This window comes from Melospiza georgiana, chromosome 13 (genome assembly GCF_028018845.1).
Source record: "Melospiza georgiana isolate bMelGeo1 chromosome 13, bMelGeo1.pri, whole genome shotgun sequence".
Classification (NCBI taxonomy): domain Eukaryota; kingdom Metazoa; phylum Chordata; class Aves; order Passeriformes; family Passerellidae; genus Melospiza; species Melospiza georgiana.
In genome coordinates, this window is record NC_080442.1 from 20,525,487 (window position 1) to 20,544,965 (window position 19,479).

Sequence of the window (19,479 nt, forward strand, 5' to 3'; positions counted from 1 at the left end):
AGTGAAACACGGCTTCAGTCATTTGTAAAGAACAACCCACGGTGAGCACGGGACCATGTCATTAGCAACACAAATGCAGCAGAACCCAAAGTGACCTGAACCCAAACTGACCTGAATCCTCCACACCTGTGATGAGTCTGGCAGCCCGGGGCAGGAGCAGGTCCTAGTGCTCTTTACAGAGAAAAGGAAGTCACTAAGATACCATGATCGAGATCGTGAAGCATTAGCAATCACACAGGAAACAGTCACCTTGGTAACCGAGATGCTGAGAACAGCCCAGAAAATCTAGCACAGGGCAGGTTGCTGTGCTAAACTGGGTTAGTTCTGCAGGGCAGTACCCTGGCCGCAGGCTGGGCCTACCCTGGCAGCCAGCCCCAAGTGCTGCACCAGAGACCGCCAGCCACAGGGGCTGTGGTGCCCCAGGCCCACCTTCAGGGCCACGGTCCCACCAGGGGGAGAAGGCACCCACCAGACAGGCAGCACTCACCGCAGTGTCACTGCAGCATGCTCAGGACTCGTCCCTGTAGCTGGCGAGCCCGGGCCTGCCCTTGGGGGCACAGGGAGCCAGCTGTGCCCCGTGGGGTTATATGGAGGATGCATGGACAGGGGCAGGGCTGGAGCTGGAGTCCAGAGCGGTGGTGGGAGGGAGGACGGGACACGGGCTGCCTGCCCCACCCGTGAACCTTATCTCTGGATGCCTCCTTTGGGCGCTGGCAGCCGTGCCTAGGCTGGTGAGGAGCTGCTGCACAGCCCTGTGACACGCGGTGCTGAGAGGAGCTGACAAAGGGCCCTTGTCAGCGCGGGCTTATCGCGGTGCTGCGGGGCAGGCAGGCAGGAAGCACTGCGCTCTTACGCAAACCGTGGCCTGGGACCCGCACTGACCCCACAGCCCTGCCAAAGAAAATGCCTGGCTCGGGAAGCACCTGGCTGCAGGTGGCACAATGCCAGGACGGGGAGGAGACCCGCTGCCCCAGCAGCCCCGGGCCCAGCTGCAGAAGGAGCAGAGAGGGCCCCCAGCATGGACCTGAGCAGCCGCTGTGCCCCACTCGCCTCTCAGGGCTGCCGGGCACCCCTCTCTGCCCCCAGCCACCATGCAGCCAGGGGCTGAAACAGCGACTGCCACACATCTGCCAGGATCACAAACCCTTCTCTCACACTTGGGGACCATGGTCTGGGGGACCTGCAGGATTGCAGGTGAAAGCAGCTAATGAATAGGCAATAGCAGGAAAAGGGCAGAGAGCCCACACAGAGAAACCAGCAGAGAAAACCAAGCAGGCAGAAACTTCTGGATGCACCAAATAAACACCAGAAGGTTTACCCAGCACAGAGCAGCCTGCTCTGCCCCCCATGCCAGCAGAGGTGAGCCCACAGTCCCTCTGTTGTGCTGTCCAGCCTTCTCCCTGCACACATCCTCACACTCTCCCAAAGCTAAGGCTGCCGTCCCTTTCCCTGGAGTCTCTCCAGCCCATCCCCTCCCCTCCACACTGGATAGTACCAGCAGGCCCTTTAGTGCCCAGGGAGCTGGGACTGCCATGGCACAGGCAGGATTTCTGCTCCACAAGGTCCAGCTGGCTCCAGCAGCTCTATTTATCTCTGACTCCCAGACACAACATCTCACTGTGGCCACATGCAGGGACTTGGGCCCAGCCCAAACACACTGACCTTGTCCTGCAATACAGCTGCAGACACAAACAGCAGCTGCTCAAGGTGAGGTCTGTAACTATCTGCTTTAGGCTTTGTCAGCAGCAGTCCTAATGCTGCCAAGGCATCGATCCACAGCCTAGTCTAGCTCTGCCCCTGCTCTGGGCTGCAGGCCGTGCCCTTCCATCACCTGTCCTGCGACAGCACCCTGTCATCACCTGCTGGTCAGGTGCAGGGACAGCCTTGCCCAGCCTAAGTCCATAAGGTGCCCGTGGCACTTGGGGCGTTGCACACAAGTGACACGCACAGGGACACACGCACACACAGGCAGGGAACGCCAGGCTGGGAGCCCACCTGCAGCCCAGCAGTAGGAATGCCATGTGCCCACGGGCTTTGTGGGCTGCGGAGGGGCTGCTCACGAGCACGGACACACAAACCCAGCCCAAAGACCAGCAGGTGTGCCTGGCACAGCACTGAGGGGCAGACTGGCCGGTGCTCCAGGCTCACTCATGGAACAGCTGCCAGCCTTCCATGGCCTCACACCCGCCCAGGAATGGGGGGCTCAGCCCCATGAAGTGCCTCCCACCCTGTTGCAGCCCAGCTGCCCACTGCCAAGCGCTGCAGGGCCAAGATAGCAGCAGCCACTGCACTGGGGAAAGGGAACATGGGGCAAAAGACTTCACAGTGAGGGGCATCTTCCTGCCATGGCCTCCAGCACCTGGAGCCACAGAAGTGAGCCAGGCTTGAAGGCATTTCCCTGTTTGCCCAGGTCTTTAGTTTAGCTTCAGCTGAATGGGACAGTATCTGCTTTGTGTGCAATCCCCAAGCTTCCTCATAGCTGTGGCCAACTGCTCCTCCAAGTCCTGTTAAAGCTTATTCCTTGCCACGTGGCACAGGAGTCACCAGCTGGGAACACGCTGTGACAATCCTCAACATTAACAACATAAACACAGAGTGGGTGTTCTGGTTGTCACCTGGGTGCAAAGGCCAGAAGCACACCAACAAGCACACAGATCCACTCTTGCTCGTTCCTGGCAGAGGCTGTAGGTGCTCTAGGATTATAAAGGCACCAATGCCTCAGTTGCTCAGGCAAACCATCAGCTTCACGGCATCATTTCTGCCTGCAGCAGAAACAGGTCTGTATGGAGGGCACTGCAGGGACACCCTTCCCCAGAACTAGAGCAGGGACTGAGTCAGTGCTGCAGGGGACTGGGCCCACCTGCCCCCATGCCTGGATCTGCCCAGCCCTGGCATCTCTGTAGGGCAAGGAGAGTCCCCCAGGTGAGAGCCAACCTCCGTGGTGGCCTTGGGACCTCTGCAGCCACTTCTGGGACCAGACTAGGGTGGTACTGCTGCAAAAAATTGGGTCTGCTCTCCCCTAGACTGGCTGCAGGAGACGCTGCCAGAGGGACATCTCCCAACCCAGACCAAGGACACCAAAACAAAAGCACTTCCCTGCACTCCCCTACGGATTGTGCTCCACTGCTGACCCACCAACGGGAAAAGCACATGTGCCCTGGCCTTTCCTGGCTGCCAGAGCTGGCCTCACCCCACAGGGCCTCTGCCACACAGGCACGAGAGCACCTGCTCTGCTACTGCCAGTGAACTGTTAAAGCATGGCTCTGCCCCCCTGCTTCCTAAATTTCCCTGCCAGCTAGCAGATTTCATGGAAGATAAGAGGGTTTCCTCTTCCTTTCTTCGTAGAAGCCAGCAGAAGGTGGCAGGCAGAAAGTGGCAGACGTGGCAGTAGTGGCTTGTGACGCAGTTTTACCAACTTAAGAGAAACGATTATCTTCTGCGGCAGGATGTGCGCCCAGGGACATCCCGCGCCCGCCGCTCCCCGACCCCGTGGGACCGCGCAGCCCTCGGGAGCTGAGAGCTGCTGACACAGGCAGCGCCCGGCTGCTCACGGAAAACCCCCACGCAGCAGCCGTGGCCGCAGCCGTTCCCCGCAGACACTTTACCACACCCCCGCCAGGGGGACTCCCGGGAGCTGCCCCGGCCTTGCCGAGCGGCACGGCGGAGCTCCTGCCCCGCCGCAGCCTCCCGGCGCTGGCCAGGCCGGGCGCTCCGGGGCCCGCGGCGGGGCAGGAGCTGTCTGTCCTTGCTGGAGCCGGCTGGCAGCGGGCAGAGCAGGCACACTGCCCTCCCGGCTGCCGGGAGCAAGGGCGGACGCCGCACGAAGGAGCTGCTCGGCTGCAGCAGCGGCCGCGGCCACGGGCCCCGCTCCGCCCCGAGCGGCCGCGCTGGCAGCGGGCACGGCGCAGCCCCCGCGGCCGCGCTGTGCGCCAAAGCGAGCGGCGCTTTTCTCCGGCTCTGGGGGGCGGTTCGGCACAGGAATGGGCCGGGGGACGTTCCCCCGGTCACCGAGCTGCGGGTGACCCTGAGCGCTCGGTGTTCCAGCAGCGGCCGGCCCAGCTCCAGCCCCGCATGGAGCGCTCCCTGCACAGAGGGACGGCCGGGCCTGCAGAGTCCCGGCGCCATTCAGACACGGCCGCAGGCGCCAGGCGAGCCGCCCCCGGGCGAGCAGCAGAGCGCTATCGCGGCGCTGCCCGGTGCCCCCGCCGGCCGATGGCCGCTCGGCCGGTGCCTCGCCCTGACGCCCCTTCGGGGGGAAACCCGCGTGGTGCGGGAGGGAACGGAACGTCTCCCGGCCGAAGGCGGGTGCGAAAGGAGGAGCGGGGCCTCCCCCTGGCAGCCAGCCGCGAGCCCGGCACACCCCGCGCCGCGCCGAACCGCGGGCCCGGGAGGGGGCTCCGAGCAGCGGCCCCGGCCCAGCGTCACTTCCGGGCCGCGGACGGTGCCGGTCGCGGCGGAAGCGGCAGAGGTTCCGGTTCCGGGTGAGCGCTCGAGGCGCCGTTGTCAGCGGCTCCGCTCGGTTCGGCCCGGCCCGGCCCGGCCCCCGCCCGCCGCCACCATGTCGGTCCCCAGCGCCCTCATGAAGCAGCCGCCGATCCAGTCCACGGCGGGCGCCGTGCCCGTCCGCAACGAGAAGGGTGAGCTGGGGGCCCGGGGCTCGGCGGGGTGGCCGCATGGGCGCGGGGCCGGGGCTGGAGAGGCGGGGGCGCGGCGGCGAGACCCCCGTTGACGGCCCGGCGTCCGCAGGCGAGCTGTCCATGGAGAAGGTGAAGGTGAAGCGGTACGTGTCGGGCAAGCGGCCCGACTACGCGCCCATGGAGTCCTCGGAGGAGGAGGATGAGGAGTTCCAATTCATCAAGAAGGCGAAGGAGCAAGAGGTCGAGCCCGAGGAACAGGAGGAGGAACTGGCCAACGACCCCCGGCTCCGGCGTCTCCAGAACCGCATTGCCGAGGACGTGGAGGAGCGGTGAGTGCTGGGTCAGGCAAGAGCTGAGCTTCCTTTGCCTGTTTGGGGCCAGGGGGCTGGCACTCTGCTCTGCTACAGGGAGAAACTGCACAGGGCAGGAGCTGGGAACATGGTCCAGTGCAGGAGTGTTCGTGACTTCTCATATCCATGCTGCACTGTACCTGGGGCTGCTCTTCAGCCAGGAGCCAGCCAGGTGCAGCCCATGTCCAGCTGTGTTTGTGTGGATGGTATCAAAAACAGGCACCAAAATAGAAATTAGTGCAGCGTCCTGAGGCTCAGGGTAGCGAGGAAGGATGGTGTCTCATGAAGTGTACAAAGGGTGATAAGAGCCTCCACCACATTGTCCCTGCCCTCACGCAGGCTGTGCTCCGCTGCTGCCCGTGATACTTCCATCTCTGTCATCTGCAGAAAAACACCACTGAGTGCTGTTTGCCTGCCGTGGAGCTGTGGTTGGTTTTGTTTTCAATAACAGTCTTCTCATTGGGAACTCCATTCTTCCTTGGAGCATGGACAGGGAAGAGCTGCCAGTGCCCAGCCACTGTGGCCTCCTGAGGGAATGTATCCCTGTGGCAGTCCCAGTGCTTACTGTGGCCTTGCCAGAAGTGGTGTGTGAGCAGTCCCTTTCCTGTAGCCCCCTATTTGCCAAGTGCCGTGTGTTAACTGGCATGTCTTGCAGGCTGGCAAGACACCGCAAGATCGTGGAACCTGAGGTGGTTGGAGAAAGTGATTCAGAAGTGGAGGGGGGAGAAGCTTGGCGCCTGGAACGGGAGGACACCAGTGAAGAGGAAGAGGAAGAGATTGATGATGAGGTGTGTTTGCAGAGCCAGATAATGGGCCTAGGAAAGCTGGAAGGGCACAGGCTGGAACTGCCCTTTGCATGGATATGTGGGCTGTCTGAGGTATTTGGACAAGTGTCACACCTAGCCATGACTTAACTGGCGGGTTACCATCCTCTGGCATGGAACAGGACACTGGGGGAGGCCACGCTACATCCAGAAAGGCATGTGCATCTTCTCAAAGCCAACAGTCCAGACATGACGTGTGTTTGGCAGGAGAGAGAAAAGTGGTAGCAGGGCTGGCCTCTGACTGCTCTGTGCTTGTCCCCATTAGGAGATCGAGCGTCGGCGTGGGATGATGCGTCAGCGAGCACAGGAGAGGAAAACTGAGGAGATGGAAGTGATGGAATTGGAAGATGAGGGTCGGTCTGGAGAAGAGTCTGAGTCAGAATCCGAGTATGAGGAGTACACGGACAGCGAAGATGAAATGGAGCCACGTCTCAAACCAGTCTTTATTCGCAAGTAGGTGATGGAAGTGCATGGGCTGGCCCTGGATCGTGGTAGTCAGAAGCTGGGGCCCTAGGAGACCTTGCAGCCACGGTCTCTTCTCACTGTGAGGAAGCCATTCGCCTCTTTGGGGTGGGATGGGATGGTCACAGCCTGGCAGGGCACAGCTAGGGAGCAAGGAACAATCCCTGCTCCCACAGCCCTATATCAATTACATTGGGTTGCTGTGACATCAGGCTGCAGAGTCTGACCAAAGCTCTTTGTGGCAAAAGGACGTGGTAGTCCCCAGGAAGGGGAGATCCCCGGGACTTGACCTGTCCTTGGAGAGGGCAAAGGCTGAAAGCAGCTGCGGTGTGGGAGCCAGCGAGAGGCTGAGCCACTGCTGGCTCATGGGAGGGCTGAAGGCTGTCACCGCTCTGCTCTCAGGAAGGACCGGATCACAGTGCAGGAGAGAGAAGCAGAAGCTCTGAAGCAGAAGGAGCTGGAGCAGGAGGCAAAGAGGATGGCAGAGGAGCGGCGCAAGTACACGCTAAAGGTGCGGAGGGGTGGGCTGGAGGCCGGAGGGGGCGGTCACTGCAGCAAGCTTAGCTTGGACCTCACTGCAGATTGTAGAAGAGGAAGCAAAGAAGGAGCTGGAGGAGAACAAGCGCTCACTGGCAGCACTGGATGCACTTGACACAGATGATGAGAACGATGAGGAGGAGTACGAGGCCTGGAAAGTCCGTGAGCTGAAGCGTATCAAACGAGACCGCGAGGAACGAGAAGCGTAAGTATTGTCTGCTAGAGGCTGAGAGCCCACAGGCAGTTAAAGCACCTTTTCCTCAGTTGCCCTTTGGCAGCAGGGTCCCAGCTGGACTGAATGCCCAGAGCTCCTCCTGCCTGCCCTCAGGGTGCCTTTGCTCCCTAGCAGTAAATGTGTGAGCTCTCAGGTGGTAGCTGGGGACAGCCTCTCTCCCAGGAGATGCTGTGGGGACACAGGGTCTCAGGAGCTTCTCTCCCACCCAGCATGGAGAAGGAGAAGGCAGAGATCGAGCGCATGCGGAACCTGACAGAGGAGGAGCGCCGCGCTGAGCTCCGGGCCAATGGCAAAGTCATCACCAACAAGGCAGTGAAGGGCAAATACAAATTCCTGCAGAAGTACTACCACCGCGGCGCCTTCTTCATGGTGAGTGTGCTTAGGGCTAGGCCTGGCTGCACTGGCTGCGGGTGTGACACCACAGGGCCACCTTTTCCCTGTGGGGAGCCTCCCCTCTCCCGCGGTGCCCTGGGACAAGAACCAACTTTCAGAGCTGACCCAGAGTAACCTCACCAGAGCATGTCAGGTTAGGGGTTCCCAGTTGAAATGGAGCTGAAGCTGCAGAGCTGTCCCTGTGCTGGTGTTCAGGCTGACACACCCAAGTCAGCTCTGCACGGGCCACTGGAGAAGCAGCCTGGGGAACAATGCTCACATCTCCCACTCTGGCAGGAGTTAATAGGGCTGCAAGTACTGTGGCAGCCCTGGCAGAGCAGCAATATGACCTTCAGGCAGCTTCCCCCACTGCTGCCAAGACTTGCTGGAACCTTTTAGGCTAAGCAGGTGTTTCCTCCTGCAGGATGAAGACGAAGAGGTGTACAAGAGGGACTTCAGTGCTCCGACCCTCGAGGACCACTTCAACAAGACCATCCTGCCCAAAGTCATGCAGGTGCGTGTCATGCTGGCAGAGGGTGCCCAGCCTGGATGCCAGGGGGTGGGCAGGTGGGAGGAGCTGGTCCTGCATCCCCCTGAACAGCTGCTCACAAGCTCCTCTGCTCCCCAGGTCAAGAACTTCGGGCGCTCAGGGCGGACGAAGTACACGCACCTGGTGGACCAGGACACCACCTCCTTTGACTCTGCCTGGGGCCAGGAGAGTGCACAGAACACCAAGTTCTTTAAGCAGAAGGCAGCGGGGGTGCGGGATGTCTTTGAGAGACCCTCGGCCAAGAAACGGAAAACGACCTAGGAGCACGGGCTGGAGGGTCTGGTGTGGCAGATGCTGGCAGGAGGGTGCTGCTCTGCCAGCTGCCAGAGCCTGGGCAGGGCCAGAAGGGACATGTTCCAGGACTCCTGTGGTGGCAAGCCCTTCCCCTCCCTGTACCATGCCCACCCAGATGAGGTGTGCCTCTCCCTGTGCTGAGCAGACCCGAAGGGTTCCTTGCCCACGCAGTGTGGAGGATGATGGCCTGTGGTGCTGGCCAGGCTGGTGGCCACACTATGTCCCAGCAACAGCCACCGTGGAGCCTTGGCAGTGTCTGGCACATTGCAGCACCACCCCTGGCTTCAGCACATCCACTTCTGGAAGAATTACAGGACTTCTGCACTTCACTGTTCTACAGCCCCTTGCTTGTACTGTCCCAGGTGTCAGTCTGGGCCCTGTTTTGAGGTGGTCATTGGTGACCCTATCTCCTCACCATGGTCCTGCAGGGCTTGGCTTTTCTACCTGTATGGGGTGGGAGGGTTTGATTAAAGATTGGATTTTCTTACTCTGGCTCCATTGTTCTTAAAGACATGGCCATCCTGTTCTTGTGCCTTCCTTGTGAGCCATGGTGAGCTGGGGTAGCACCGGAGGCACCAGCCTGGGCAGGGCATGCACGATCAGCTGTCCCCACTGCCTCAGGACTGTGCCTGGGCCTGTCTAGCCTGTACTGTCCCGGGGCAGAGATTAAAAGAGGGGGAGAGCAGAACATCTCACTGCTCAGGCAGGTCACTTTGTCCTGCTCTTGTCAAGGGGGTGCCCAGCTGGCACTGCCAACACAATGCCACATGACTGGGCCCCACTTGTGGGTGCCATGCACTCAGGGCCAGGGGCATGTGCTCAGCACTGTGTAGACCACAAAGACAGCCCAGTCCCACCAGTGCCTTTATTGGTATGGCAAGAGGCCCATGCCTGGCAGCCCATGGCCCCCCAGCTCAGTTGGTGAGGGTGATGAGAGCCTCCACCACGTTGCCCATGTGCTCGCGCAGGCTGCGCTCCGCTGCGGCCCTCGATATTTCCATCTCTGTCATCTGCAGAAAAACAGACACAGCCCCATACAGCACCCGCAGGGCCCTGGGGGACACCCACCCATGGGGACACTGGACCGGCCTCAGGGCAGGATGCCCCGGCCTCCTCCGTGGGTGCACCCACATCTGGGACATGTCACAGCCTGCTTGGGGTCCCGCCCGTACTCACAATCAGCTCTAGGTCCTCCTTCTTGATGGTCACTTTTGCCAGTTCTTTCTCCCTGCGACCAGAGATGGACAAACCTCCGGTGACCAACAGTCCCTGCCGGCCCCCGCCCCGGTGCTCCCTCGGCCGTCAGGTGGGCAGGAGCGACCCCTCACAGCAGCGTGGGGCTGGGAGGGGGCCGGGGAGGGGCCGGGATGTCGCACGGGACAGCAGATGCCTGGGTCCTGTCCCGAGTGGCGACAAGTTGCAAGACAGGCACTGCCCCGGAGCGAGCGCGGACGGTTACCTCTCCTGCTTGGCTTTCTGCTCCCGGGACCTCCGGTCTCCGATCACCGACATAGCCTGCCAGAACGAGCGCGGTCACCCCGATGCGCGGCACCGGGCGGGTCGGCGGCACGGCCACCGGCACCGGCACGGGCGTGCAGGCGCGGCTGTCAGCGCCCAGCTCGGCCCCGCTGCAGGCAGCGCCCGGCCTCCCACCCTGGCCCGGTCCCGTCCCGCCGCCGCACCGTCTCCAGGTTGGAGCTCTGGATCTCCTTCTCCTCCGCGTAGTCCGTGACGCGCTCCAGGTCCGCCGCGCCGCTATCGTGCTTCCGCGGCTTCTCGGCCGCGCGCCCGCCCGCCCCATCGCTGCCGCCGCCGGAGCCGTTGGGCTCCGTCTCCAGCTCCAGCTCCACATCGCCCTCCGCCGCCATGCCGCCGCCGCCGCGGCCCGCTTCCGGTCACGTGCGCCGCCTGCGGGGGCGGCGAGCGGCGCGCGCCGCCAGAACGGAGCGCGGGCGAGGCCGGCTTCCAGGCCCGGCCCCGCCGAGAGGGCACGGCCAGCGCTCCCCGGCGCTCTCGGGGCTCCGCGCAGCTCGCAGCTGCCAGTGCCGGCACTCCGGGCCGCTCGCTAGCAGCGGGCCGCCGGCGCTGCCGAGGCGCGGAGCCGGCCGGGCGGGCGCGGCCCCGCCGCTCCCCGCGAGTGCCCCCTGGCGGCGTACCGGGACTGCCGGGTCAGCCAGCCCGACATGGCCGCCGCCGCCCCCGCACGGATGGGCGGACGGGGCAGCCGCGGCGGCGGCCTGGCCGACTCCCCGGGCGCTGCCGGAGGCGAGAAGCGGCCGGGCTGTGGCCGTGCTTCCCCGTGCCCCGGTGCCGGGCCGTCGGAGGCCGTACCGCAGCGCGGCCCCGGCTGCCGCCCCCGCCGCTCCCGTGGCATGTCACCCCCCGCCGTGGGGACACCGCGGGCCGGGCCTGGCCCCGCGCGGTGTGCGCTAGCGGGGGCCACGGGAGATCCGTGTCATCGCCGCTGCAGGCGCAGCCCCGCCAGCCGCCGTCTCAGGGCTCTGTCCGCACAAAGCCTGAGTGGCTGTGGAGCGGCTGAAGAAAGGCGACGCCGGCCCCCTGCATCCCCTTGCTTGTCCCCAGCTCCTGCCGACCCCGGGCCAGCCTGCTACCCGCTGGATGCGCTTCACGCCGCCCCGCTACCCAGCGAGGTACCTGTGTCCCTTGGGTGCCTCTGTGCCCGGTGCTGCACCCCCCTCCAGTAAACTCCGCATCCCCCAGCCCCTCCACACAGCTGTATGGTACCGCTCTGGGATCAGGGAGACGCCCTGTGCAGAACACAGGTGCCCCTCACGCAAGCTCATGTCCAGGGCACCTGCTCGGGCCTTGCCCTGCCCAAGGAGGGCCGGGCTCAGGGCAGGGATGCCCAAGGCCAGGAGTCACCGGACAGTGCCCATTGAGCACGCCAGGGGTGGCTGCCTGGAGGGAACAGCGAGCAGATGGCAGGGCGGGCCGAGCTGACAATCCCCTAATCCCATCAACGCCGCGGGGGCTGAGCAGAGCCGAGCCGAGCTGGGCCATGGCGGGCACAGCGGCACGGGGGCACCTCCTGCACCCGCTGCTTCTCCAGGTGGGACTTGGGGTCCGGCGGGGCTGGGAGCGGACGGGGAGCGGACGGGGCGGGCAGGGTGCGCTGGGCCGGGCTGGGGAGCAGCGCCGGTCCCCGGGATCCCCACTGACCGTGCCCCTCCCCAGCTCTGCTGCGGTTGTCACGGGCTCCGCGTGTCCACGAGCACGCGTATCCTCTACACGCTCCTGCACGTCCTGGCCTCTGCTGTGTGCTGCCTCATGCTGTCCCGCACTGTGGCCCAGGCTATCACGGAGAAGGTGACAGAGGGAACCGGGACACCCAGGGTACCAGGAGTATTGGGGGTCCCAAGGGTACCATGAGTTCTGGGGGTACTGGAGTGCCAGGCACTTCAGGGCACCCAGGGGAGCACTGGGCATGCCAGAATTGCCGTGGGCATCAGGAGTACTGGGATTCTGAGGATACTGGGATGGTGGGATAGCGACAGGGCTGCTGGGAGAGACAAGGGTGCTGGAGGTGCCAAGCAGGAAGGCGTGCCAGGGGTACCAGAGATGCAGGATTTGCCTGGCATGCTGGGGGTCCCAGCAGTCCCAGGGTACTGAGAAAGGTACTGGGAATGGTGGGAATATTGAAAGTTTGGATGTGCTGGATGCCATGGGCACTGGGGGATGGTGGGTGGACACACCAGCAGCCCTTTCCCATCAACCACCGTGCCTGTCAGGTGCCCTTCTCCGTGGTGCTGTGCCAACACCTGCCTGGGGGCACAGACTGCGAGCAGCTGGTGGGCTCCTCGGCCGTGTACCGGGTCTGTTTTGGCACTGCCTGCTTCCACCTGGCACAGGCTGCCCTGCTGCTCAACGTGCGCTCCAGCTCTGACTGCCGTGCGCAGCTCCACAACGGGTGAGGATGGGCCATGGGGCTGGGACAGGGTGTCCTAGGACGGGGCTGCCAGGGGCTCTGTCCTACTTACGTTACCTGCCCTGCAGGTTCTGGCTCCTGAAGCTGCTGGTGCTGGTGGGCCTCTGGGCCGCAAGCTTCTTCATCCCTGAGGAGAACTTCATCCAAGGTGTGTCCCCGCCCTACCTGAGCTGGGACCCTGGGCACCCCTTTTGTACCCCACTTGCCCTGTGCCATCTCTACCTCTGCCGTCTTCCCCCAGCCTGGCACTACACAGGTGTCTGTGGGGGCTTCGCCTTCATCCTCATCCAGCTGGTGCTAATCACAGCCTTTGCACACACCTGGAACAAGAACTGGTGAGTGCCGGGGTGCCGGGTGGGTACCTGTCCCCTGCCACTGCTCATCCACTCTTCTGCAGGCTGACAGGAGCTGCGCAGGACAAGCGCTGGTATCTGGCTGTGCTGCTGGCCACGGCCACCTTCTACACCCTCGCCTCTGCCGCCTTCTCCTTCCTCTACAAGTTCTACACCCACCCAGCCGCCTGCCACCTCAACAAAGCACTGCTCGCCATCAATGGCAGCCTCTGTGGCATCATGTCCTTCATCTCCATCACACCGTGTGTGCGGCTCAGTGAGTATCACACAGCACAGCGTGCTGGGGGCTGCCATGCTGCATGGCCAGCTGTGTCCTGTGCTGACTGTGGGCCCCAGCTCAGGGCCAGCACTGGGGCACTGGAGGAGAACCCAGTTCTGGGTTCCTGGCCCTTCCTTTACCTTGGCACGAGGCGTTGGATGGGCGAGTGGCAGGAGGGGGCTGCCCAGGGCCCCCTCAGAGCCCCACCCACCAGCTCAGGTTACTCCAGGAACTCCAGTAACACCTCTATCTGCGCTCTTGCAGAGCAGCCGCGGGCAGGGCTGCTGCAGTCCTCAATCATCAGCTGCTATGTGATGTACCTCACCTTCTCTGCACTGTCCAGCCGTCCCCCAGAGAGAGGTGGGTGTCCCTGTCCACCACCAGCCGTCCCCCTGTGATGCATGCCCTTCTCACGTCCACCTCCTTGCAGTGCTGTACAAGGGGCAGAACCTCACCGTGTGCTTCCCGGGGGTCGGGCAGGACGAGCTGCAGACAGAGGACACCACCGTCGCCGTGCTGGGCGCTGCCATCATGTACGCCTGCGTGCTCTTCGCATGGTGCGTGCGCCCTGCCCAGGCACGGCCGGGCTGCCAGGGCTGTCCCGAGGGGCGGCAGGGCAGGAACAGGTGGGGCGTTGGTGGGTGGACACGGGCAGCACAGCAGAGCTCCTGTGGCGTTGGGAATCCATGGGGCAGGCTGGGAGCCTAGCACAGCGCGATGGGTGCCTGTGTCACGATTTCTGCCTCTCTCCTGGGCACAGCAATGAAGCCTCGTACCTCGCTGAGGTCTTTGGGCCCCTCTGGATGGTCAAAGTCTACAGCTTTGAGTTTAAAGTGAGTATGGATGCAGCTGTGCTCCATGTCCTCCTGCTAAGGGCGCCCCAGACCCACCACCTCAATGCCCTGTCCCAGCCCCAGAGAGGGGCAGGTCTGTCTGGCAAAGCACAGAGGGCTGCCCACACCACCTGCCCTGGCATCAGGCAGGGCTCAGCCTGGCCTTGCTGGCCACGGGGCTGGGCTGTCAGTACTCTGCTCTCCCTGCAGAAACCTTCCTGTTGTTTCTGCTGCCCTGAGAAGATGGAGGAGGAGCTGAGAGGTGAGTGCAGTGTCTGTGTGGGAGTGGACAGAGCCTGTGTCCCAGCCTGGGAGTGCCATATCCCCACACTCCCCCAGGCACTGACCAGACATGTGAGCAAGTAGAGGAGAGTGCCAGAGGACAGTTCATCATCGAGGATGAGCAGGACCGGGTGGTCTACAGCTACTCAGCTTTCCACTTTGTCTTCTTCCTTGCCTCGCTCTATGTTATGATGACACTCACCAACTGGTTCAGGTAGGGCTCTGTGCTGCTGCCCAGCCCTCCCTGCTCTCACTCCAAACCTCTGTGCCAGGCTGTGCCAGTATCACCGAGCTGGCACCTGCTTGGGGTTGCTCAGGACTGTGCCCGCAGACCTGCACTGCTCCAGTGGCAGCCGTGCAGCGCAGCAAGAAGGGCTGGGGGGCCATGGAAGGCACATGCCCGGGGGCACGTGGCCACTGGGACACAGGGTGATCTGGTGGCTGCAGCTGGCACTGGAACCCCCTCTGCTGGCATCCTTTGGGTACCCAGCCCTGCCCTCTCCCACCAGCTATGAGAACGCAGTGCTGGAGACCACCTTCACACATGGCAGCTGGTCAACCTTCTGGGTGAAGGTGTCCTCGTGCTGGGCTTGTGTCCTGCTCTACCTGTGGCTGCTGCTGAGCCCTTTCTGCCTCCACGGCTCCCCACAACACCGACGCAGCAGTACAGGGCCACGCATCGTGCGGCGCCGACGTGCTCCACAGCGCATCAACGTCTCCACATAGCCCCTGCCGGGACAAACTGTGCCCAGGGCTGGTCCCTGCTGTGCCCCGTGCCTGTGCCCTAGCCCTGCTTGGTACTCCTGGCCTCCCCTGACCCCCTGTCCCAGGAGAGGCATCACCTGAGAGCCTGAGGGGAACATGGGAGACGGATGCCAGGGCCACCTAAAGGGCCAGAGCCAGCTGGTGGCAGGTGCTCAGCCCGCAGCCTGGATGCCCTGGCCTCACTGGGTGCACTAGGGGAGCAGGGCTCTGCCCTGGCTGCCACTGCCGTGGTGCATTCACTGTAAATACCTGCCTGAATACATTTTTATATAAAACTCCGAACTGAGCCTAGGCCGTTGCCCTGCGCAGGCTGCTGCCATGGGGATGGAGGGAGGGGGTGCCAGCTCTGTGAAACACCCCGAGTCAGCAGCACTGCTGCAAGTCCCCACAGAGCCTGAGCCGGATGGGGGTTCTGCTAGACCCCCGTGCTGCAGGCAGCGCAGGCTGTCCTCTGGGGAAACAATGCCTTGCTCATGCCTGCTGCAAGCACAGGCCACTGGGCAGCCTGCCACAGCACTGGCATGGCCCTCTGGGGCAGCCCCAGAGAGCCGCATGCCACCCTTCTGTCCTACAGTCAAGCAGTCACAGCCATTGATGCTGATGGGGAACAAGACGGAGCTGTGGCCTGGCCTGGCAGAGGGGGTGCACACAGACCAGAGGCAGCCGGCCATGGCGAGCAGCAGCTCCTCAGGGCCCCCGGGGTAACCAGGGCCCCGCTGCCAGCCCCAGCCTCCGGGCTGCCTGTTCTGCGAGACCAGCGCCAAGGACGGCACCGGCGCGGTGGAAGGCGGCGCTGCATCTGGCTCGGCTCGGAGCCCAGGCTGCCGCGGGACCCGTCGCCGTGCTGCCGGCTGGGGCTGACGCCACTATTACGGCCCTGCGGGGAGGTGAAAAGGCCGATCGGCGCCGGCCTCAGCACGGGGCTGGACCCCGTCGCCAGGCGCACGGCTCCGCGCTGTGCCGGACGGGCAGCCACAGCTGGGCCCGCCCCGGCCGTGCCGCAGCGCGGCTCTCCCCCGGTGCGCAGGCCCGGCCGCCATCTCTCCACCGCCGCCCTCCGAGCGGCCCGGAGCCCCGGCTGCGCCCCGGCGCCGTGCCGGTCAGCTTCACTCCTCGACGCTGCCAGCTCCCCCAGCCGCCCCGGGGCGCTCGGCCCTCAGCCCCGCGCGGAGCCCCGGGTGCTGCCCAGGCCCGACCCCACCTTTGTTCCTCACCGTCAAGATGCCGCCGCTTGACTCCGCCACGGCCGTGCTCGGTCCTTCTCCGCGGACGCGATTGCTCCGCCGGCAATACCCATGCTCGCCCACCCCCCGCCCGGCGCACGGACGAGCAGACGCAGCGTGCAGGGCTCCACAGCTACTTTAATAGGGGACGGCGCCGCAGGGCGCGGGGCGATGCCGGGGGTCCCGGCGGGACCCGGCCTGGGGCGGCGCGGGGCATCCTGCCGGCGGGACCGGCCCTGAGGCGGCAGCCCGGCGCGGCCGCCCGTTACTTGTTGCCCTCCTTCTTCTCATCGGCCTTCTTCTGCTTCTGCTGCATGATCTCCGAGTCCCTGCGGGGAGCGCGGCGGGGCTGGCGGCGGGGCCGGCACCGCCGCGGGGCGGGAGCAGGGAGCGGGGCAGGGGAAGCCGGCGGGCCGGCCCGGCGCTCACCTCTGCTTGCGGGCGGCAGCCGAGAGCCCGTCGTCCCGCCGCTTGCCCTTGCCCGAGTCGCTCTGCTTCTTCAGGTTCTTCTGCCGCGCCAGTTCGCGCTGGTTCCCGCCTGCCAAGCGCGGCCGCCTCAGCGCAGCCCGGCCGCGCTTACGGGCCGCGCCGCCACCCCCCACACCCGGCACGACCGCTGGCCGCAGGCCGGGTCTCGGCGCGCCGGCGGATCACGACATGGCCCCTGACCCCGGCCCCGCCGCACTCCCGGGTCCCAGGGCAGCCTCCCACCACACTCGTGAGCCGCAACCCCCTTTCCTTCCTGCCTTCCCCCCCAACTCACGGGTCATGGCGCCGCTCCCTCCCACCTCCACTCCACCGCCACGTCCCGCACTGACCCCCCCGCGCCCCGCCCCGCGCCGCGCTTTAAGGGATGCGACAGCCAATCACTGCGCCGATCCACCCCCCGCTGCACTCCCATTGGCGCGTCTCTCCGGCAAGGCCCCGCCTGATTGGCCGCAGGCTATGGCCTCCCTTCTGCCGGCGGGGGCGAAAAAGGCGGAAGGTTGGGCGCACGCGCTGCAGCCGCCTCCGCGCGAGAGGATGCGGGCCAGGAGGAACCGCCCCCCGCTGTGACGTCACGAGGAGTGCGGGAGCCCCGCCCGCGGAGAGAGCGGTGCGGGACGGGCAGTGCGGAACGGGCAGTGTGGAACGGGGGGCGGGCGCCGTCCCGCCCCTCCCGCAGCCCTCCCCGCCCCAGGGCGTGTGGGGCGATTGGGGGAGGATGGTACGAGAGCTCCTCTATGTCCTCGGTCAGACTCTGGGGCGCTGCGGGGCCGCTCAGATCGCTCCTTCCGCCGAGGGCGGTGCGGGGGCTCTACAGGGAGGGACGGCTATAAGCGCTATCCGCGCCAACCGGGTACGGGACGGGCATCCGTCCCTGCACAGCCCAGGTCGCCTACGCACGCGGGGCTCGGCGGCGGCATCGGGTCGTGGCGGGAATTCTGCGGGCCGGTGCTGGATGGAGGGCTCTGGCGCTTCGCCAGCCGTGAGAGCTCGGTGTGGATCACCTGCGGACGAGGGGCGGCTGCGGTGGGACACCCGACCCACCGACTCCCACGAGATCCTCTTCCTCCCCGTCACTCCTAGTACCAGGTGCTGTGGGACCACCGCCCGCCCTCGCACCCCGCATCCCGCACCTTGCTGGCCGGGTCCAGCTCCAGGGCTCTCTTCAGGACGAGCGCCGCCTCTGCGTCCCGGCCCTGCTCTGCCAGCAGCTGCGGGGAGAGGAGCGGAGGGTGGCTGGACGGCCGGGCCGAGCGGAGCGGGACGGTGCGGGGCGATGCGAGTCCCACCTGCCCGCGCCGTAGCAACGCCCGACCGTTGTCGGGGCAGATCCGCAGGGCCGCCTCGCAGGCAGCCAGCGCCTCCTCCGCCCGCCCCAGCTTCAGCTCGGCAGCCGCACAGTTGTTGAGGCACTTCACGCGCTGCTCCCGCAGCTCCTCTTCCTCCTCGGGTCCGGGCGGAGCTGCGGGGCGAGTGGCGACCTCAGCGTTCCAGCCCCGCAGCCCGGGGCCCTCCCTCCCTCCCTCCCGCCCGGTCTCACCGGCGGTGGGGCCGTCCAGGGCGCGCAGGGACAGCCGGTACGACCGCAGCGCCGCGGCGAAGTCACCCCGCGCGAAGTGGAAGTTGCCCCGCTCCCGGCGCTGCGAGCCCAGGCGCAGGCGGACGGCGGGCGGCAGCGGCTGCGGGTCGGGGCCGTCCCGCACCTCCAGGAGCGTCACCTCGAACAGCAGCGGCGCCTCGGGCGGCACGTCGGGCTCCCTGCTGGTACAGCGCCGGCTGCCCGCGACCCCTGCCCGCCCCGGTGCCCTGCTCTACCGGCCCCACTGGCTCGGCTCCTCCTGTCCCCGCCTGTCCCTCCTGTCCGCCCGCCCCGGTCCGTCTGCCCTCCCGCCCCCCGCGTGCTCCAGTCCCCGCCTGCTCGTTCCCCCGCCCTACCTGCCCGGGCGGCCGTAGGCGTAGGGGAAAGCGGCGAGGAAGAAGGAAACCTCCCCGGGCTGCATGGTGGGGACGCCCAGCTCCAGAGCCTGTGGACGGGCACGGCAGGGCTGGCGGGTCGGAGCCCAGGGCGGCGCTGAGCCCGCACAGCACTGAACCGCGCACCGGTTCGGGCTCACCTGCACGACGTCCCCGTGACCCGGCACGAAGATGAGCCGCGGGTCCCTCTCCACCAGCCCGCCGTCCTCCAGGGCGCCCAGCACCTTCACCGACACCTCCTGGCCCGGCAACGGCCGCGGCCCGCCCGGTCCGGCCCGCACCACGCGCTTCCGCAGCAGCCGGTCCTCTGCGCGGGAGGAGGCGCTGACAGCCGAGCCGGGAGTCCCGAAATTGGCACTCCCTGCTCGAGTCTCCCCGGTACCGGCCATCCTAGCCTGGGCCGCCGGCCCGGCTGGCCCTGAGGCCGCCCGTCGGCGCTCACCCGTCAAGTCGCTCCAACCGTCGGAAGCGAAGAGGGGCCCGAAGCCGCCGGGCCCCGGCACTGCCAGAGCCTCCAGCCGCCGGTAGAAGAGCTGCTCCTCCTCGCGCACCGACGGCACCGCGATGGCGGTGTGAGGCAGCCGGAACCGCACCCGCCGGTCCTGGCCAGGCCCCCGCGGCCGCCCGCCGGCCCCTGCTTCCCTCTCCGGGGAGCCGCCGGGCGACGGGCCCGGCATGTCCGCCCCCGGCCCTCCTCACCGCCCGCCGCTACCCGCTGGCCTCGGTCCGGGCCCGCCCGGGGCTCGGCGGCGGCTGCCCACGGCCCCCAGCCCGCAGCACCGGGCGTGCCGCCGCCGGTCCCGCCGCGCCGCGACTGCCGGGGGTTGCCCGGGCCGGGGACACCGCGGAGCGCATGCCGCCGCGCCGTTACCTAATGCCGGGAAGCGGCTCAGGGGATTAGTCCGCGCCGGCGGCAAAAATAGCTGGCCCAGGGCGAGCCCCGCCACAGGGCTCCCGCCGCCCGCCCCTGCCCCTCGGGACCGCCCGCCGCCCCCGCCGCCCCTTCCCGGCAATGCCGTGGCCGGGCGGCTCCGGTACCGAGGCTGCAGGCCGGGTCTGGCCTATCCCAGCTATCAGCAGAAGAATCACTGTGAGCA

The 19,479-nt window shown here is 65.9% G+C and overlaps 5 protein-coding genes across 5 annotated transcripts; 2 read left to right on the top strand and 3 right to left on the bottom strand.

Annotated features, from left to right (window-relative positions):
* Window positions 1-4,477: 4,477 nt before the first annotated feature.
* On the top strand, window positions 4,478-8,748 carry MFAP1 (microfibril associated protein 1). The gene is made up of 9 exons (XM_058033446.1): window positions 4,478-4,637; window positions 4,747-4,966; window positions 5,643-5,775; window positions 6,077-6,264; window positions 6,676-6,784; window positions 6,855-7,015; window positions 7,255-7,414; window positions 7,842-7,931; window positions 8,046-8,748. The coding sequence occupies exons 1-9, from the start codon at window positions 4,559-4,561 to the stop codon at window positions 8,226-8,228; spliced, it is 1,323 nt and encodes a 440-aa protein (XP_057889429.1). The 5' UTR covers window positions 4,478-4,558; the 3' UTR covers window positions 8,229-8,748.
* A 364-nt stretch (window positions 8,749-9,112) lies between these two features.
* On the bottom strand, window positions 9,113-10,164 carry HYPK (huntingtin interacting protein K). Its single transcript, XM_058033507.1, has 4 exons — window positions 9,944-10,164; window positions 9,721-9,776; window positions 9,438-9,489; window positions 9,113-9,271 (listed from the first exon to the last, which is right to left on the bottom strand). The coding sequence occupies exons 1-4, from the start codon at window positions 10,127-10,129 to the stop codon at window positions 9,176-9,178; spliced, it is 390 nt and encodes a 129-aa protein (XP_057889490.1). The 5' UTR covers window positions 10,130-10,164; the 3' UTR covers window positions 9,113-9,175.
* A 696-nt stretch (window positions 10,165-10,860) lies between these two features.
* On the top strand, window positions 10,861-14,903 carry SERINC4 (serine incorporator 4). Its single transcript, XM_058033522.1, is given in 13 exon segments — window positions 10,861-11,331; window positions 11,457-11,588; window positions 12,011-12,189; window positions 12,276-12,355; window positions 12,449-12,542; window positions 12,605-12,816; window positions 13,084-13,179; window positions 13,250-13,376; window positions 13,580-13,652; window positions 13,863-13,927; window positions 13,929-13,970; window positions 13,972-14,148; window positions 14,444-14,903. Coding segments are annotated over 13 exon segments (1,545 nt in total). The 5' UTR covers window positions 10,861-11,280; the 3' UTR covers window positions 14,661-14,903.
* Window positions 14,904-16,040: 1,137 nt separating this feature from the next.
* SERF2 (small EDRK-rich factor 2) lies at window positions 16,041-16,758 on the bottom strand. Its single transcript, XM_058033514.1, has 3 exons — window positions 16,686-16,758; window positions 16,352-16,460; window positions 16,041-16,251 (listed from the first exon to the last, which is right to left on the bottom strand). The coding sequence occupies exons 1-3, from the start codon at window positions 16,690-16,692 to the stop codon at window positions 16,188-16,190; spliced, it is 180 nt and encodes a 59-aa protein (XP_057889497.1). The 5' UTR covers window positions 16,693-16,758; the 3' UTR covers window positions 16,041-16,187.
* A 277-nt stretch (window positions 16,759-17,035) lies between these two features.
* Window positions 17,036-19,059, bottom strand: LOC131088799 (peptidyl-prolyl cis-trans isomerase FKBP8-like). Its single transcript, XM_058033113.1, has 8 exons — window positions 18,825-19,059; window positions 18,523-18,689; window positions 18,344-18,432; window positions 17,949-18,166; window positions 17,698-17,870; window positions 17,542-17,619; window positions 17,309-17,412; window positions 17,036-17,219 (listed from the first exon to the last, which is right to left on the bottom strand). The coding sequence occupies exons 1-8, from the start codon at window positions 19,057-19,059 to the stop codon at window positions 17,183-17,185; spliced, it is 1,101 nt and encodes a 366-aa protein (XP_057889096.1). The 3' UTR covers window positions 17,036-17,182.
* Between the last annotated feature and the right edge of the window lie 420 nt (window positions 19,060-19,479).

Bases quoted from the DNA above. Each gene is read 5' to 3' on its own strand.
- SERF2 (XM_058033514.1), bottom strand. The intron at 16,252-16,351 runs GTGAGCGCCGGG...CGCTCCCCGCAG, and splicing joins GCTGCCGCCCGCAAGCAGAG to GGACTCGGAGATCATGCAGC.
- MFAP1 (XM_058033446.1), top strand. From the start codon at position 4,559: ATGTCGGTCCCCAGCGCCCTCATGAAGCAGCCGCCGATCCAGTCCACG. The intron at 6,265-6,675 runs GTAGGTGATGGA...CTCTGCTCTCAG, and splicing joins AAACCAGTCTTTATTCGCAA to GAAGGACCGGATCACAGTGC. The intron at 7,415-7,841 runs GTGAGTGTGCTT...TTCCTCCTGCAG, and splicing joins ACCGCGGCGCCTTCTTCATG to GATGAAGACGAAGAGGTGTA.
- LOC131088799 (XM_058033113.1), bottom strand. From the start codon at position 19,059: ATGCCGGGCCCGTCGCCCGGCGGCTCCCCGGAGAGGGAAGCAGGGGCC. The intron at 18,167-18,343 runs GTAGGGCGGGGG...CTGTACCAGCAG, and splicing joins GCCTACGGCCGCCCGGGCAG to GGAGCCCGACGTGCCGCCCG. The intron at 17,413-17,541 runs GTGCGGGATGCG...CCTCGTCCGCAG, and splicing joins AGCTGGACCCGGCCAGCAAG to GTGATCCACACCGAGCTCTC.
- HYPK (XM_058033507.1), bottom strand. From the start codon at position 10,129: ATGGCGGCGGAGGGCGATGTGGAGCTGGAGCTGGAGACGGAGCCCAAC. The intron at 9,490-9,720 runs GTAACCGTCCGC...CTCTGGTCGCAG, and splicing joins CAGAAAGCCAAGCAGGAGAG to GGAGAAAGAACTGGCAAAAG. The intron at 9,272-9,437 runs GTGAGTACGGGC...GTTTTTCTGCAG, and splicing joins AGGAGGACCTAGAGCTGATT to ATGACAGAGATGGAAATATC.